This window comes from Balaenoptera borealis, assembly GCF_965194805.1.
Source record: "Balaenoptera borealis genome assembly, chromosome: X".
NCBI classification, from domain to species: domain Eukaryota; kingdom Metazoa; phylum Chordata; class Mammalia; order Artiodactyla; family Balaenopteridae; genus Balaenoptera; species Balaenoptera borealis.
The window spans coordinates 125,357,938-125,377,261 of record NC_138881.1 but is presented as its reverse complement, the minus strand read 5'-3'; the positions used below and the strand labels follow the sequence as shown (position 1 = coordinate 125,377,261).

Here is a 19,324-nt window from a genome sequence, read left to right as displayed (position 1 = left end):
TATTCCTCGCCTCAACCCACTGCAGTAGAATCTCTTATCTCCATTTTACAGATGAGGAAACTGAGGCACAGAGCTGTCGAGGCTCTTGTCCAAGGTGTCTCTGCTGGTGAGTGGCAGAAAGGGACCTGACCCCAGGCTCTTTAACTCCAAAGCTGGTCATCAGCGCTGATATCCTCATGTGTTGTCTTGAAATGGCCTTGGACCAGAGTCGGGAAGCCTTAGGCTCCAGATTTTGATGTGACACCAGCAGGGTTGCTTTTGGCAAGGCACTTAGTATCTCGCATTGCTTCTCAGAAACTATGACCCCAAGAGCAGTGTGCTCTTGTCGTAGGGCTATCCTGAGACCCCTAGCCTCCTGGTACATCATCTTGGCACTTTATTTATTTGTCCATGGTGGCTTTGTTTCCATCATGCCATCCACCTTATTGCTTTGGGGGTTGGGCAACCAGATGTGGTAGCTTCAGTTTACGTACGGGAAACAGGTCCCTTCTACGAAGTCAAGTGAACACTGCAGGACCCCCAGTCGGTGAGTGGCAGAGCTGTGACGAGACATCGTATCTGCTGGCTCCAGGACCATTTCTGTTTCTGCTGCCGAATGATTAACTGCTCTGGTCCTCACCTCCCCACCCTGATCTCTAAGGTCCCAGGGTACCCCCTTGCAGAGCTGAATGCTGGGGACGATACCTGGTGACAGCTACTGCATTTTTAAATTGAGATATAATTCGCATAACATAAAATTCACCAACTGGAAGTCTACAGTTCAGCGGTTTGTAGTATATTCACTAGGTTGTGCAACAATCACTACTATCTACCTCTAGGATATTCCTATCACCCCAGAAAGAAACCCCATACTTATTAGCAGTCAGTCCTCAGTCCCCCAGCCCCTGGTATCCAGTGCAGTTTTCTTTAGCTGAGGAGTCCCCTAGCTGTCAGCTCCGACTTCTGTGGAAAAGGTTATCTTTGCAGGCTTTCCGAGAACCTTTGGAATTTCCTCTGAACAGCCATCATAGGCATGTACCTTTCTTTGTGGAAAGGAAGAAACTGTCCTTTCTTTTTTCTTAATTATTTTTTTGAAACTGTCCTTTCAATCGGCAAAGTGACTTATGCAATTTGTAAAACAAACAAAAATCCTCCCCCGACATTGAAAATCAAGCTACCTGCCATGTATGTAGGACACTTAGACGCTTCCTGGAAATACGTAAAAAGACTTTTAGCCACGTCACCCGCATCTACATCCTTCCCTGCGTTACCAAGTTCCCCTTTACACAGCAGGTGCCTGGCAAGAGGTGTGCCCTGTGAATACGGGCAGCCAGCTGCCTGGGTTGGACACTGCGGATGTGTTGATGGTGGTGGCTGTTGGGGACTGAAATGCTGATCCCTGCCTTCTGGTGAACTGCTGCCTTTGCGCTATTATTGTCCTCTCCGGGACTGCTTTAAATTTATTCATGAAACTGGTGCGAGCTCAGGTGGCAGTAGCTAAATCCGTTAAGTAATCGGAATCAGAGGAAAGCCATTTTCATGTTCCCTTGCAAGGCTGCAGCGTCTAGCTAACCCAGAGGATATTAATTACTCAGCACGCTTGGAGGTGTAAAAGCATAAATTTATCAAGACACATGCGTTTGAATCTAGGTTGAGGCAATAAGAGTTAAAACGGTGCAGAAATTCGGGGAAATCGGGGACGAGCCTAACAGCGTTTTCAGTTTGCTCCCACCCTCTCTAGCACGAGGCGGGAGACAGAGAAAGTGTGTTCAAAGAGACGCTTGTAAAATTGACCATGCGTGCCGATGACTTTGTCGCGGAGGTTCCCCACGGGCAGTTTTCAGGAGCATCTCTGTGGTCGGCAGGGAGCCCTGCAGCAGAGGGGCGGGAAGTTGTTTTTCTGACCTGCAGGTTTGCTTTGTATTACTCGCGGCCCAGTGGCCCCCGGCCAGAGGGCTGGGGAAATGCATGGCTTTACACGCAGCCGTGTCGGCCGAGGTCTTTATCATATTAAAGTAGAACATCCTCATTCCATGGTTCATTTCAGCTTCAATCAAGCTGTCCCCCCACCCCTACGTCAGGAGGTTCAGTCTTCTGGGGCTGATTTTAGTCTTATTCCCCGAACTCAGATGATCAAGGGGCTTGTGCCGCGGTTATATTTACTGGGTTATGATTTGACCCCTCCAGCGTGAATTTCATTTTGACCCGTCTTCTGGTGTGGATCTTCTCTGTATTTGTTAACAGCCTCGCTGTTGACCGAGTCAGTTCCTCTTGGATAACTAACTCCATTCCTTTGCAGTTGTGGCATAGATGCAGGCACTAGCCCCGATGCCAGGCAGGTGGGTGTTGTCCTGGCTTTCTCGGACAAACTTAAATGTAGTTTCGGTATCTATGGAAGCTTCACTCGGATAGACAAATGGGAAATCCTAAGATGAGGCATCTACAATTTACTAGTCTCAGATGTCCCTTGGGTTCTTTTTTTTTTTTTTTAAACATTTTTATTGGAGTATAATTGCTTTACAATGGTATGTTAGGTTCTGCTTTATAACAAAGTGAATCAGTTATACATATACATATGTTCCCATATCTCTTCCCTCTTGCATCTCCCTCCCTCCCACCCTCCCTATCCCACCCCTCTAGATGGTCACAAAGCACCAAGCTGATCTCTCTGTGCTATGCGGCTGCTTCCCACTAGCTATCTATTTTACGTTTGGTAGTGTATATATGTCCATGCCACTCCCTCCCTTGGGTTCTTATTCAGTCACAGAAAAGGGACAACATTTGAAAATTTGAGAACCAAAGCAGTTTGGGTGAATATTTATTCATTTAGGATTTGTACCGGACCCATTCCCCAAAACTTGAAAACTGCTTATACGTACAAAAGAAAAAGGTGGAAAAGAAACCATCCTCAGAGAGTGGGGCGATGGATGTGACTGGGCACTCGAGAGGCACGCATCTCCCTGGCCAGGTTGCGACTTTGCCTCTGAAATCCTCAGTAAGCAGAGATCCGGCTGCCCCTGCAGTTCTGAATCCAGCAGAGAGAGCAGTCTCTCCCTCTGCAGAGATGACTTTGCTCTTGGCATGAAACCCAAATGGATCTGTTACAAAGTCATATCAGGTGCGATCTACTGGTAGCCCTCTCACAGCACGGGGACAGAGTTTGGATGGTCACAGGGAACACACCTTGAGGGAGGGCCTTCTCGCTGCCAGGCCTCATCCCTGCTTCCAGCAGCTCACCGTCTAGAGCGGCGACGATGGGTGGTTCTCTGTCGGCCTGTCCAACACAGTCGCCAGCAGCCACTCGTGGCTGTTGAGCACTTGAAGGTGGCTAGTGTGACTAAGGAACTCAATTTTTAAATTTTTTATTGAATTTTAATTAATTTAAATAGCAGCATGTGGCTAGGAGCTACCATGTTGGACAGGGCAGGGCTAGAGAGGATGAACATAACACCTGACAGGGGTGGGTGTGCTTTCAGGATGAGCTCAGTAGAAGGGTGGGAGGACGACAGGGGAGAGAGGGAGGGAGGGAGGGAGGGAGGGAGGGAGGGAGGGAGGGAGTGATCAAATCCACATGAAAGGTACTTAAGGGGCACATCAGATGGGCTCTCTCGTGGATGAGATGTTTCAGTCAAGGCTTGGGCAGGTGCTGGATCTCAGCCACTTCATGGCAGAAACCTCTAACAAGGGCCTGCTGTGCCTGGTTTTATAGCCCTCATTAAATGTGCCCTTAGCTTCAGACACCAGTCACCCAGGCACGGTGGGTCAGGTTGCAATATAAAGTCAAGTTTGTGTTCCCTCCCAAAGGGGCACAATCCACTTCAGGACAGACTCAGGCTGCTGGGGCATTTGTGGATAGAACTGGCACTTTCCTTATTAGATGTATCTTCTCAAGGACACACACAAGCCTGTGGGTACGATTTCCAAAGTTCTGCCGTATGTTTTCAGATAGGTGTGACCAGCTCACTACATGCTTTTTCCATTAAAAGAAATTTGTAGCCCTCTGCAGTGGAGCGAGATAACTTTTCTGCTGGATGCTGGAACACTGGCCCCCCAGGTGCAGTGATTTGGGCCTTGTAAATTGAGCCTACGCTGAGTCAGCTGCTTTCTAGGGTGTGCCTTGTGCCAGGGGGTGAATCTGTGCCTGAGGCACAGGATTCCTGTCTGCTATGCCCAAACTGAGTCGTTGAGTTATACGTTACATAGAAGAGCTGTGGGATACAACCCTTTTTTATTTCTTTTTTTCTGATATGGAGCTATCTCCCTGGTACAGTTTTATTTTGTTATTGAAGTATAACTGACCTACAACTCTGTTAGTTCCAGGTGCACAACATAGCAATTTGATATTTCTGTACTTTACAAAATGATCACCACAATACAACCCTATTTTAGACCATTTGAGGTGTGGTATCTCTCATGAGAATATTTGTTCCCATCTTGATCTTAGCAGCTGTGCTTGGTTATAGACTCTGAAGTCTTAGTAGCTCAGGATGTAGATTGAGATTTTGAATGGTTTTGTCCACAGATGGTTTGGGTCCATTGAATCCAAGGTCAACGAGGGATTAATAAATACTGCAGAATTGTGTTATTGCTCTTTTTTTTTAAAATTGAGGTATAGTTGATGTACAATATTTTATATTACAGGTATGCAACATAGTAATTCACAATTTTAAAATGTTATATTCTGTTTATAGGTACTACAAAATATTGGCTATATTCTCAGTGTTGTACAATATATCCTTGTAGCTTATTTATTTTATTCATACTAGTTCGTACCTCTTAATCACCTACCCCTATCTGGCCCCTCCCCTGTTTCTTTTTTCCCCACTGGTAACCAGGATTTTGTTCTCTATATCTACGAGTCTATTTCTTTTTTGTTATATTCACTAATTTTTTGTATTTTTTAGATTCCACATATAAGTGGTATCATACGGTATTTGTCTTTCTCTGTCTGATTTATTTCAGTTAGCATAATACCCTCCAAGTCCTTCCATGTTGTTGCAAATGGCAAAATTTCATTCTTTTTTATGGCTGAGTAGTATTCCACTGTGTGTGTGTGTGTGTGTGTGTACACCACATCTTCTATCTTCTTTATCCATTCATCTGTTGATGGACACTTAGGTTGCCTCCATATCTTGGCAACTGTAAATAATGCTGCTCTGAACATTGGGGGGGTGCCTGTATCTTATTGAATTAGCGTTTTCATTTTGGGGGGATATGTACCCAGGAGTGGAATTGCTGGGTCATATGGTAGCTCTATTTTTAGTTTTTTAAGAAACCTCCATTCTGTTTTCCACAGTGGCTGCATCAGTTTACATTTCCACCAACAGTGTAGGAGGGTTCCCTTTTCTCCACATCCTCACCAATGTTTGTTATTTGTGTTCTTGTTGATGGTAGCCATTCTGACAGGCGTGAGGTGATCTCATCGTGGATTTAATTTGCATTTTCCTGTGATTAACGATGTTGAGCGTCCTTTTATGTGCCCACTGGCTATCTGCATGTCTTCTTTGGAAAAATGTGTGTTGTATTGCTCTTAACTCTTAATGACATATAGCAGGATATATCAGCAAACAGGGGAATGGCTGAGGCTATAAACATTATTACTTGTACAAGGTGTTATTTGGAAGAACCTACTCTCTCACTTCTGGGGTGAAAAAGTAGGGATAGAGTTTTGTAGGATGATTGGCTTATGATTTTGGAGGGGTTGATACAGAACTTTAAAAATTATTTATAATAATAATAATATAAATACTTATACATGATTAAAAACAAAAAAAGAGAAGGGTTTTAATTAATGGTACAGTGCTCCTCCCTGACCACTTTTCTCATTCCCTAAACATAACCACTGTTACCAATTACTGTGTGTAAGCTACCTTCCAGAAGATTTTTACAGCTATAAATGTAGATACACACTCATGGAAAAATACTTCTCTGCACTTTGCTTTATTTAGTTAATACTGTATCTTGGAGCTTTCTCCCATGTCAGTATATAGGCTTATGCCATTCTTTTGTTCAAAATAGACTTAATTTTTTTATATCAGTTTTAGGTTCACAGCAATATTGAGCAGAAGGTATAGAGTTTTCTCATATACCTCCTGCCCCGACACATGCACAGCCTCCCTCATTACCAACAGCCCCCCGCCACGAGAATGCTACCTTCGTTACAGTTGATTAACCTATATTGACAATATTATTATCACCCAAAGTCCATAGTTTACATTACGGTTCACTTTTGGTGGTGTACGTTCTGTGGGTTTAGGCAAATGTGTAATGACATGCATCCACCATCAGAGTATCATACAGAGTAGTTTCACTGCCGTAAAAAAAAAAAATCCTCTGTGCTCCACCTAGTCATTCCACCCCATACAGGCCGTGGCAACCACTGATCCTTTTACTGTCTTAATGTTTGTCTTTCTAGAATGTCAGATAGTTGGAATCATACACTGTGTTACTTTTACAATTGGCTTCTTTCACTGAGTATGGGCATTGAAGGTTCCTCTGTGTCTTTTCATGGCTTGATTGCTTATTTATTTTTAGCACTGAATAATATTCCATTGTCTTGGATGTAACACAGTTTATTTATCCACTCACTTACTGAAGGACATCTTGGTTGCTTCCAAGCTTTGGCAATTATGAATGAAGAAATTATAAACGTCCTTGTGTAAGTTTTTGTTCGGACATAAGTTTTTAACTCCTTTGGGTAAACATGAAGGAGCAGAATTGCTGGATCATATGGTATGTATGTTTTGTTAGAAACCACCAAACTGTCTTCCAAAGTGACTGTACCATTTTGCATTCCTAGCAGTAATGTGATTTCCTTTTGTTCCACATCCTTGTCAGTGCTTGCTGTTGTCTGCGTTCTGGATTTTTGGCCATTTGGATGTTTTAATTCGATTTTCCCTAATGACAGGATGTGTAACATGTTTTCATATGCTTATTTGCCATCTGTCTTCTTTGGTGACGTGTATGTTAAGGTCTTTGGCCCGTTGTGTTTTTCTTGGTCAGCTTTTGTTTATGTGTATAGTTTTAGAGAAACATTCCAACAAGGCATACACCAACTCTGACTCACATGGTTCATATCTTTAATTTTTCTTTATCTCTTTTTTCCCCAGCATTATTGATATAATTGACAATGTGATGATTTGGTACACGTATATATTGTGAAATGATTACCATGATAAGATTAGTTAACACCTCCTCACCTAATTACCATTTTTTGTGTGTGTCTGGTGAGAACATTTAAGATCTACCCTCTTAGCAATAGTGTATTATATACCTGAAAATTGCTAATTATTGTCACCTATATTACTGTCTAATAATACTGTATTAGATCCCTAGAACTGATTCATCTTATAACTGGAAGTTTATACCCTATGACCAACATCTCCCCATTTCCCCCACCCCTGCAGCCCCTGGCAACCACCATTCTACTCTGTTTCTATGAGTTTGGCTTTTTTAGACTCCACATGCAGGTGAGATCATACAGTATTTGTCTTTCTCTGTCTGACTTATTTCACTTAGCATAATACCTTCTTAGATATATCCATGTGTTGAAAAGGCAGAATCTCCTTCTTTTTAATGGCAAATAAGATTCTATGGTGTGTATTTATATACCACATTTTCTTTATCCATTCATCTGTCAGTGGTAGTTTCCATGTCTTGGCTATTGTGAATAATGCTGCAATGAGCATGGTGTGGGGGGGGGTGCAGATATCTCTTTGAGATAGTGATTTCATTTCCTTTGGCTGTATACCCAGAAGTGGGATTTGCTGGATCATAATTCTCGTTTTCATTTTTTGAAGACCCACTGTTTTCCATAGCGGCTGAACCAATTTACCTCCCACCAGTGGTGCGTAAGGATTCCTTTTTCTCCACATCCTCACCAACACTTAGCTCTTGTCTTTTTCACTCTAGCCATTCTGACAGGTGTGAGGTGATAACTCATTGTGGTTTCAATATGCATTTCCCTGATGATTAGTGTTGTTGAGCATCTTTTCATATACCTGTTGGCCATTTGTATATCTTCTTTGGAAAACATATTTTCATATACCTGGGCCTGGATCCCAGGTCTGCAGGAGAAGACTAGTCACCAGGGATTCTTGGGATGTGGCCCATTTTTAATGGGGTTCTTTGTTTTCTTATTGTTAAGTTTTAAATGTTCTTTGTATATTTTGGATAACAGTCCTTTATTAGATGTGCCTTTGGTAAATATTTTCTCCCAGTCTGTGGCTTGTCTTTTCATTTTTTGGCAGTGTCTTTTGCAGAGCAGAATTTTTTAACTTAAATGAAATCCAGCTTATCAATTTTTTCTTTCGTGGATCATGCCTTTGGTTGTATCTAACAAGTCATCACCAAACCCAAGTCATCTATATTTTCTGCTGTGTTAATCTTCTAGGAGTTTTATCACTTTGTGTTTTATATTTAGGTCTATGATCCATTTTGACACTGATGCAAGAAATTGAAGACTACACAAAGAGATGGAAAGATACACTGTGTTCTGGGTATCAGTATTCTGTTTACTAGTATTATTAAAATGATGATACTACCCAAGGCAATCTACCAATTTGACGCAATCCCTATCAACATACCAATGGCATTTTTCACAGAACTAGAACAAATAATTTTAAAATTTGTATGGAAACACAAAAGACCCCAAGTAGCCAAAACAATCTTGAGAAAGAAGAACAGAGCTGGAGGAATCATGCTTCCTGGCTTCAGACTATACTACAAAGCTACAGTAATCAAGACAGTATGGTGCTGGCACAAAAGCAGGCACATAGATCAATGGGAGAGAATAGAGAGTCCAGAAATAAACCCATACACTTACGGTCAACTAATCTATGGCAAAGGAAACATGAATATATGATGGAGAAAAGACAGTCTCTTCAATAAGTGGTGCTGGGAAAACTGGACATCTGCATGTAAAACAATGAAATTAGAACATTCTCTAATGCTATATACAAAAATAAACTCAAAATGGATTAAAGACCTAAATGGAAGACCATATACTATAAAACTCCTAGAGGAAAACATAGGCAGAACACTCCTTCTCATAAATCGCAGGAATATTTTTTTGGATCCATCTACTAAAGTAAAGGAAATAAAAGCAAAAATAAATGGAACCTAATTCAACTTAGTTCCCTTTGCTGTGCAAAAGCTTTTATCAACAAAACAAAAAGACAATGTACTATGGTCCATTTTGAGTTAATGTTTGTGAAGGGTGTAAGGTCTGTGTCTAGATTTTTTTCCCATGTGGTTGTCCAGTTGTTCTAGCACCATTTGTTAAAAAGACTATCTTTTCTCCATTGTATTGCCTTTGCTCCTTTGTCAAAGATCAGTTGACTATATTTATGTTGGTCTATTTCTGGGCTCTGTATTCTGTTCCATTGATCTGTTTGTCTGTTGCTAATACCACACTATCTTGATTACTATAACTTTATAGTAAGTCTTGAGGCTGTGTAGTTGTCAGTCCTCCAACTTTGTTCTTTTCATTCAATATTGTATTGGCTATTCTGGGTTTTTTCCTCTCCATATAAACTTGATCAGTTTGTCAGTCACAAGATCATTTGCTGACATTTTGATTGTGATTGCACTGAATCTATAAATCAAATTAGGAAGAACGGAAATCTTGACAGTATTGAGTCTTCCTATCCATGGAATATCTCTCCATTTATTTAGTTCTCTTCTGATTTCTTTCTTCAGAGTTCTGTAGTTTTCTTTATATAGAGCTTGTGCAAATTTTGTTAGATTTATATCAGGCGTTTATTTGGGGGGGCCGCTAATGTAAATGGTGTTGTGTTTTTTATTTCAAATTCCATTTGTTCATTGCTGGTACATAGGAAATTAATTGACTTTTGTATTAACCTTATATCCTGCACCCTCGCTGTAGTTACTTATTAGTTCCAGGAGTTTTTTGTTTTGGGTTTTTTTTTGGGGGGGGGGTGGTGGATTATTTTGTATGATCATGTCCTCTGCAAAGACAGTTTTATTTCTTCCTTCCCAATCTTTATACCTTTTTTTCCTTTTCTTATTGAAGTAGCTGGGACTGCCAGTATGATGTTGAAAAGCAGTGGTGAGAAGGGACATCATTGCCTTGATCCCGATCTTCTAAAGCTTTGGTTTCTCACCCTTAAATATCATGTTAGCTGTAGGTTTTTTGTAGATATTCATTATCAAGTTGAGGAAATTGCCTTCTAGTCCTAGTTTACTGAGAGTATCCCATTCTTTTAAACAGCTACAGAACATTTCATTGTATTGAAGAACCATGTTTGCCATATTTAATTCAACTATTCTTCTTTGAACACTTGGTCTGTTTCCATTTCTTTTTGCTGTTGTAAGCAGTACTGCTATGAACATCCTGTACATAACTCTTTGGGCACATGTATAAGTATTTTTCTGTAACATGTACCTGGAAGTACAATTATTGGATTAAGAAATATGCATATTTAAATTATTTTAATTATTTAAATGTTTAAACAGTTACAGACCTGCAGGAAACTTGCAAGTACAGTACACGGAACTTTTTTCCCCCCAGTAATTTAAGAATATGTTACCATGCCCTATCATCTCTTCTCCCACAGCATACTTTCGAGTCCATTTCCTACAAACATCCTTTTGTATATCATCAATGTAACCATCTGAATCAGAAAATTAACATTGATCCGTTAATACTACCTAATCCTAAGACTTCATTCAAGTTTCACCAGTTGTTCCAGTAATATCTAATACAAGGAATTCCCATTTACTATTCACCTAGATTTCCCAGTTTTACCACATTTGCTCTGGTGTGTATATGTATCTCCAAATACTTTTCTTCTGAACAATTTCAGAATCAGTGCCCATTACCTCTTGATACTTCAGTGTGCATTTCTTAAAAACAAGGACACCCTCCTCCACAACCAGAGTACGTCCATCAAGATCAGGAAATTGACAGTGATCCAGTATTACCATGTAGTCCACAGACCTCATTCAGATTTCACTGATTGTCCCAGTGATGATCTTTATAGGTTCAGGATCCAATCCAGGAACACCTGTTGGATTTAGCTGTCATGATTTCCCTGATCTCAGGGACTGCGGTCTCTCAGTGCTTATTCAATGCTGAAAGCTGTTGCCTCATGTTTTGTCTATTTTATGGTCGTTTATGATGGGAAAGCTAATCTGATACCAATTATTTCATCATAGCAAGAAGCAGAAGTCTACTTTAGAATTTTAGAAGCTAGGTTTTAAGTGTAAGACTTTTATTTTATTGGTGGATTATATGCTTTATTCCCATAAAATATTGTTCTTTTCCTGTTTAGAGGTTTAGGTCTTAAATTTTATCTTTGTCTTATATTAATATTGTTTCCTTCCTGTTAGCATTTGCCTGATATATTTCTCTATTTTATATACATATATATATGTTTATATATATATGTTTATATATATGCTTATATATATGTTTATATATATATGTTTTGTTTTAGGTGTATATTTTGTCAACAGCATATAGTAATTTTTTATCGCATTTATCTTTTTTTAAAAAATTTATTTGAAAAAAAAAAATTTATTTGGCCGCGTTGGGTCTTCTTTGCTGCGCGCGGGCTTCCTCTAGTTGTGGCGAGCAGGTGCTACTCTTCATTGTGGTGTGCAGGCTTCTCATTGCGGTGGCTTCTCTTGTTGCAGAGCATGGACTCTAGGCGCACGGGCTTCAGTAGTTGTGGCACACAGGCTCGGTAGTTGTGGCGCACGGGCTTAGTTGCTCCGTGGCATGTGGGCTCTTCCTGGACCAGGGCTTGAACCCGTGTTCCCTGCATTGGCAGGCAGATTCTTAACTGCTGTGCCACCAGGGAAGTCCCCATTTATCTTTTGATAGGAGATTTACTCTATTTACACTCACTTTTTACTAATATGAGTGTACATATTATGTTAAAGTCCATGTTTTCTATTTAACATGTTTTTGTTTCTTTTTTCTGTTTGGTGACTTTTGTTGAATTGAATTTTAGTTGTTGGTGTTGACCTTTCTTTTTTTTTCTTGGATAAGTTAGAGGTTATATATCATATAACTCTTTTAGTGATTACCCCTTTTTTTTGCTATAGAAAATGTTTTTTTAAAAATAAACTTTTTAAGAACAGTTTTAGATTTACAATGCAAAGCTAGTACAAAGAGTTCTAATGTGCTCTACGGCCAGTTTCCCTCATTATTAACATTTTATATTAGCATGGTACGTTTGTCACAATTAATGAACCAACATTGATACACTATTATTAACTAAAGTCCATACTCTATTCATACTTCCTTAGTTTTTACTTAAAGTCCTTTTTTTATTCTAGGATCCAATCAGGGGTACCACATGACTCTCCATCATTACATCTCCTTAGGCTCTTCAGGCTATGCCAGTTTCTCAGACTTTGTTTGTGACAACCTGACAGTTTTGGGGAGTATTAGTCAGGTATTTTGTAGGATGCCCCTCAATTGGAATTTCTCTGATGTTTTCCTTATGATTATACTGGGGTTATAGAGTTACACTTCCTTGAGAGGAAGACCACACAGGTATAGTGCCCTTGTCATCACATCATATCAAGGGAATATAGTATCAATATGACTCATCACTGTTAAAGTTAACCTTGATTGCCTGGCTGATGTAGCGTTTGTCAGGTTTCTCCACTGTAAAGTTACTATCTCTTCCCCCCACCTTCTCATACTGTAATCTTGGAAGGAAGTCTACACTTACGGAGAGGAGAAATATCTATATAAATTAATTTGAATTCTTCTATTCCCTCCTTTTTATGTTTTTGTTCAATTATTTATATCAGCCTGGACTCATGGAAATTTATTTTATACTTAGGGTCATAATCCAATACCACTTTATTTTGCTGCTTAAAATTGTTCCAGCTTTAGCCATTGAGAACTCTTTCAGTCGGCCCTGTGGTCCTTTGACATATACCAACCAATATCAATATATTTTAAAGTACTTCTAGCACTGTAAGATGCTCCAAACTCATCTAGATATTTCCTGCCCCAATTCTAGAATCAGCCATATCTCCAAGGAGCTCTGGTTCCATTTACTGGAGAATGGTATTTAGAAACCAGGATCTGGGTGCTCGGTGTGTTCATTGCTACTGGGGTGTTGTTGCTTCTAGGTCTTTTCACCTGACAGAGCAAGGGAATATATATCTGCATACTAACCCATGTATATACACATGTTTATGAATATTTCTGTATGTAACCATCTGTATATATATTAAGCTAAATGTGGTTCCTACTGAGGTCTCCAACTCCGATCCACTATCACATAGATCATTCTAGCCTTCTCTTCTTATCTGTAACCTCCCTCTCCAACAGTGAGAAACCTGGCTTTTATAATCCACTGTCCATTTACTTATTTGTTCAACTTCAGTATACATGCATAGTGGTTTGCTTGAGAGTTAATGTATATACCCCCGTGGGAAACTACATGCCCATCTAGAGGGAATGAAAGCTGTCAAGTTCAATAGCAGTCAGGGTTGGGCAGATAGGTCCACTTCGGAGGACAACTTCTCTTGTGAAAAACTCTTCCCCAGCGCCTTTTTAGTTATGTGTAATCAGTCAGAGATACTAGTCTAGGTGTAGTTGCTGGGATCAGGGGGGAAGGTGCCCTGGGTTGCCAAAATGCAGAGCAGCCTTTGTGTGAGAGACGGGATGGGGTGGAAGAACTTGTCCATTATCAGTGGAGTTTTTGGGCTCTGATACTCCCTGTTGCAAAAGTCATACTATAAAGTTTTTTTTAGTAAGATTGTACTTCATGTTTCATACAGTTGAGCCTTCAGCCTTCAAGTAGACTGAAGACTGTTTTGTTGTTGTTATTGTTTTGGTAGCAATAGGTTACTTGTCAAAGGATATCAATTCAATATATCTTTGGGTGGTTTCAACTGATTTCCTTTTGTGGCATTATCTTCATGACACTGTCTAAAGGGAAGTGACCATTACAAGAGTATTTCAGTATTATTTTGTGTCTTGCAAAGGCAGTTACATTTAAAAATCTTTTTTTTTTTTTTTTTTTAATTTTTAGGATCTGGGGACGTTGGTTTCAGTCTGGAGGATGCATTGGAAGAAACTTCCTCAGTAAAGCGTGAGTAGTAAATCAAACTATTAAAAGCAAATAATAATGCTTAATAGGCTTTACCCATTCAGAATACACATTCAGGGAAAACAATAGGTGGCCTGTATTTCACTTGATCAGATATAACATGGTTATCATAAATTGCATTATTTAAAGAAAATCTGAATATTTAAAATCCTTTGTTTCCTTTGTGGAGAATACCAAAAATGTGCAGTAACTGATACAGGATTTTCTCTGGCTCAAGTCATAGCCTTTACTGGTGTGACACCTCAGCAGTGGCCTCCAAGGACTATCTTTTTCTAGCTCAGAAAAAGATACTTGGAAATGGATAAAGGATTTGTTTCTCCTTTTAGATATTTTTATAACAGGTATTCTTAGAACGGTATCTACAGGTAATCTCTCAAATGCTAAGCTTTGTCACCAGTTTCTCTTTACATTTTTTTTGAGAAAAAAATTTAAACCATTCTTTTAAAAAAATGCATGAATGCTTAGAAAGTAAAGTTGATATTTCCATTGATCCCTCCCCATCCTACAACACCCACTCCCATCCCAAGAGGGAGCTTCCTAAGTCAGTTTGAGATATGCTGGTCCCAACTAGTTTTCTCTGCTGTTGTGAACATCTGTACTCATAGATTATTCAGTGATTTTGTTTTACATAACATGTGTAGGGCTTTTTTTCATTTCAGTTATATGTATTTCACAACTTTTAAAAAAACTGAATATGTATTGAAGACCTGAGTGAATATAGCTATCTATGTTAGTTTCCTTTCTTACAGGCAGCTGTAACAAAGTACTACAGACTGGGTGGCTTAAAACCACAGAAATTTATTCACTCACAGTTCTTGAGGCCAGAAGTCCAAAATCAAGGTGTCGGTAGGACCATACGCCTACTTGAAGGCTCTAGGGGAAGAATGCTTCCTTGCCTAGCCTAGCTTCTGGCGGCTCCAGGTGCTCCTCGGCTTGCAGTTGCATGACCCCAGTCTCTGCCCCCGTCTTCACTTGGCCTTCTCCTTGTGTGTGTGTCTTCTCCTCTTCAGTCTCTTATAAGGACACTTTCTGTTGGTTTTAGAGCCCATCTGGATAATCTTGAATGATCTCATCTCAAGATCTTTACTTAATTACAACTGCAAAGACCCTTTTTCCAAATAAGGCCACATTCATAAGTTCTGGAGCTTAGGACTTGGCTATGTATTTTGGGGGCCACTGTTCAACACACTATATTATCTATATATCTATATTTTTATACCTCTATCTCATTCACAAACGTATGCTTCATGGAGCTGGCATTCCAGTGGTGTGGCTTTGGCCATGGCCAGAGATGCCACTTCTTACTTGCAGGCACGTGGTTTGTTTCTGTTTTGCACAATTACAAATGGGACTTCAGTGAACATTCTGGTCTATTTCCTTTGTGTCCAAGTATAATGAAACTATCAGGCCAAAGGGTATATGTATTTTGTATTTTAATAGATTTTGACAAATTGTTTCCACAATGCATGTGCCATCGTCTACTCCCACTGATACTGTTACAAGAGTACCTTTTTCCCCCAAACCCGTACCATCGCCAGATTTTACCAATCAAAAACATTTTACCAGTATCATGGACAAAAAAATCATATTTTTTTTTGCCATTTGCATTTTCCTCTTGGTGAATTGTCTGTTCATATCCTTTCCCCATTTTTCTGCCAGGTTGCTTGTCTTTTTTTTTTTTTTTTTTTTTTAATGAGTTTGAGAGGTCTCTTTGTATGTTCAAGACTGAGAAAGGCACGGGCTCTGGAGTTAGACTGCCTGTGTCTGAACCCTGCCTCTGCCACTTATTAACTGTTACCTTGGGTGAGTTATCTGACTTCTTTGCACCTCAGTTTCCTCATCTGTTGCATGAGGTTAATAATAATAAATTAATAATAATTGTAAGGGTTAGATAAGATGGCCCCTGTGAAGTGTTCAGCAGAGGACTCGGTACAAGGTGAGTGCTCAGTGTCAGCCATTATTATTGTTCTTTAACTGATTTCATTGGAAGGACTTACTGTGGCTGGGTCTCTGGTGTAAGAGTCAGGCATACATGAGGAATGCTCACCTGCTTAGATTGATCAACAAATTCAACATAATTCCCGTCAAACTTCCAGATAGAATTTTTGCAGACAAGCTGATCCTAAAATACATATGGAAATTCATGGAACCCAGAATAGTCAAAACAATCTTGAAAGAGAAGAAAAAGTTGGAGGACTCGCACTTCTAAATTTCAGAACTTACTACAAACCTGCAGTAATCAAGATAGTGTGGTACTTACCATAAAGATAGACATAGAGCTCAATGGAATCGAATTGAGAGTCTAGAAATGAACCATTACATCTATGGCCAGTTGACTTTTGACCAAGATGCCAAGACTATTCAATGGGGAAAGAATGGTGTTTTCAATAAATGGTGCTGAGACAATTGGATATCCACATGCAAAAAATGAATTTGGATCCCTGCCTTATACATTATACAAAAATTAACTCAAAATGGATCATATACCTAAAAATGAACTTCTGAGAGCTTTATAGTTTTGTGTGTGGTGTGAGGTGAGAGCCTTGAGCATTCTCAGGTCTTTCCTGAGCATGTCCACAGTCCTATACATGCAGGTGGCCTTTTAGCTTCTCAGGAAAATAAATATACTTAATTTATTAGCAGTGATGGTTTTAATGGAATTGTTTAACATTTCCAAAACCAAACATGACCAAACAACAAAACAAACACAGTAAGTATAAACAGACCCCTGACTAGTAAATTTGTTAATTTCCTGATGGAGGACTTTTTAATATTTATATCCCTTTGTCAGTTGTGCACCGGCTTTTCTGATCTTCATCAGCACCCATCAGCCAGTGTGTCTGGGACCTGTAGGACCACCAGCACATGGTGTCTTCGGTTGAATGACATCCTTCAAGACCACATCACTCTGCCATCCTTTTTTTCTATCTTGGCTTGCATTTCATGCAACTGAGGTTTCAAAGAGATAGGCCCGTCCATCTCTCCTTGGCTCAGTTGTTTTTCTGGTTGGAGAACATTCTACTTTGTACATTGTACATTTCTTGTTGAAAAAGTCCCTGACACCTTGCTCAGGATATTTGTACATGACATTCATTCATCCATTCAACAGTGTTTGTTGAGTGCTTGTTTGTTGCCAGGCACTTCTCCAGTTGCTGGGCATACCATGTGGACTAGGTCATTGCCCTCATGGAACTGTTCTCTCCAGAAGGACTCAGACAGTACATAAAATCATTTCAGATATTATAGAGTACTCTGGAGCAGATACAGTAGGGTGATGGGGCAGGGAGGGCCCCAAAAGGGGTTGGCTACTTTAGATCAAGCAGTAGAGACCTCTCTGAGGAAAGGTGACATGCAAGAGCAGGGAAAGAGCCTTCAAGGCCAAGGGATCAAGTGTAAGAGCCCTGAGGCAGAAAAGAACTGGGTTGACTCTCAGGCCTGGAAGGTGGCCTGTGTGGCCAGAGTGTGGAGAATATTGGAGAAAAGGAGAAGTTGGCATGGGCTGGATCATATAGGGTGTTATTGGGCATAGTGACCACTTTATTCTAAGTACAAGGGGAAGCTCCTGCAATATTTTTTTAAAAGCTTTATTTAGAGATAATTCCCATACCATACAACTCACCTATTTAAAATGTACAGTTCAGTGGCTTTTAGTATATTCACACGGTTGTGCAACCATCACTATAGCCAATTTTAGAATATTTCTATCACCTTAAAAGAAACATTGTACCCTTCACTTATTACCCTCTGATCCCCTGATTCTTCACCTCCCCCGCCCCAGCCCCTGGCAACCACTGATCTCCTTTCTGTCTCTCTGGATTTCCCTGTTCTGGGACATGTCAGTGGAGTCATATAATATGTGGACTTACTTTTGGCTGCCTTCACTTAGCATAACGCTTTCAAGGTTCACCATGTTGCTTTCAGAATTTTGCCCCTCCCTCTCCCCTGCCTTCACTCCCCGCTTCCCTCCATCTCTCCCGTCATCTCTCCCTTTTTCTCTCTGTGAGCAATCATCTCACAGGGGGAACCCACTTCTGCTTTTGCCGAATCAAGCTTCTTATGAGTGCCCTGATTTTCTCCGAATGCCGTGGCACTGTCGTTAAGCCACACCCAGGGGTGCGGCACACCTTGCAAAGAGGCGCTCCGGGCAGGGGTGCAGTGTTGCTGGCAGCATTTGCTGAGCATCAGAGAATCCTTTCTAAGTTTGTCGTTTTGAGCAAGGCTTCACAGAAACAGATGTCTTTATTTTAGCAGCTCTTTGCTTTGATGACGGTGACCTACTATTCTAATTCCTTGATAAGTAGCTAGACTTTGCTCATCTCAATTATGGATGATAATAAATCCCATTCAAAGGCTCACAACAAGAAAATCTGTAGTTAATGGTATATTAAAAGTGCACAAATCCAAGGTCATGCTCTGTATCACTGCAGGCTCAGGCTCTGGCAGAGCATCGGGTTCCCTAGACATGTAAGGAGCACTCTCTTGAACTGGCACCTGCAGATCTTCCGAGAAACCAGGCTCCTCAGAAGCTGTGAGTAGTAGGGCGGAGCTCCACAAAGCTATCGTGATCAGGACAGCGTGGCACAGTATAAGGACAGAACAGAAATCAGAGTCCCCCAAGTAAACCCTTCACATCTACGTTCAGTTGATTTTGTTTTTTTAAGCTGGAAAAAGAAATATTTTTACACAAGCACTGCATGAAGCATACGGATTTTAAGCTAATATCATATAAGTGGCAATTGCTTGTCTGAAAGTTGCACAAATAATGGTTTCAGTAATGTCATTTCTCTTTCCTAAGTATACATATCACCATAATATAAGGTATACATAAGGAGCCTCATTTAGACAGGTAAGCTGTACTTCTTCGTATTATAGGTGCACAGTCAAATGGAAATTATAGATATAAAACTATCTCTAGGGGCTTCCCTGGTGGCGCAGTGGTTGAGAATCTGCCTGCTAATGCAGGGGACACGGGTTCAAGCCCTGGTCTGGGAAGATCCCACATGCCGTGGAGTAACTGGGCCCGTGAGCCACAACTGCTGAGCCTGCGCGTCTGGAGCCTGTGCCCCGCAGCGGGAGGGGCCGCGATGGTGAGAGGCCCGCGCACCGCGATGAAGAGTGGCCCCCGCACCACGAGGAAGAGTGGCCCCCACTTGCCGCAACTAGAGAAAGCCCTCGCACGAAACGAAGACCCAACACAGCTAAAAATAAAAATAAATAAATAAATAAAGTAGCTATTAATTAAA

General features: G+C 40.5%; 1 protein-coding gene across 6 annotated transcripts in view; it reads left to right on the top strand.

Moving 5' to 3' along the window:
* Positions 1–19,324, top strand: part of CD99L2 (CD99 molecule like 2) — a 105,942-nt gene that overhangs the window by 38,126 nt on the left and 48,492 nt on the right. For all 6 annotated transcript variants that reach the window (XM_082376173.1, XM_082376171.1, XM_082376170.1 and 3 more), the window contains one exon: positions 14,004–14,063. In XM_082376173.1, the coding sequence (XP_082232299.1) occupies positions 14,004–14,063 (60 nt within the window). The remainder of the gene's footprint in view (positions 1–14,003; positions 14,064–19,324) is intronic.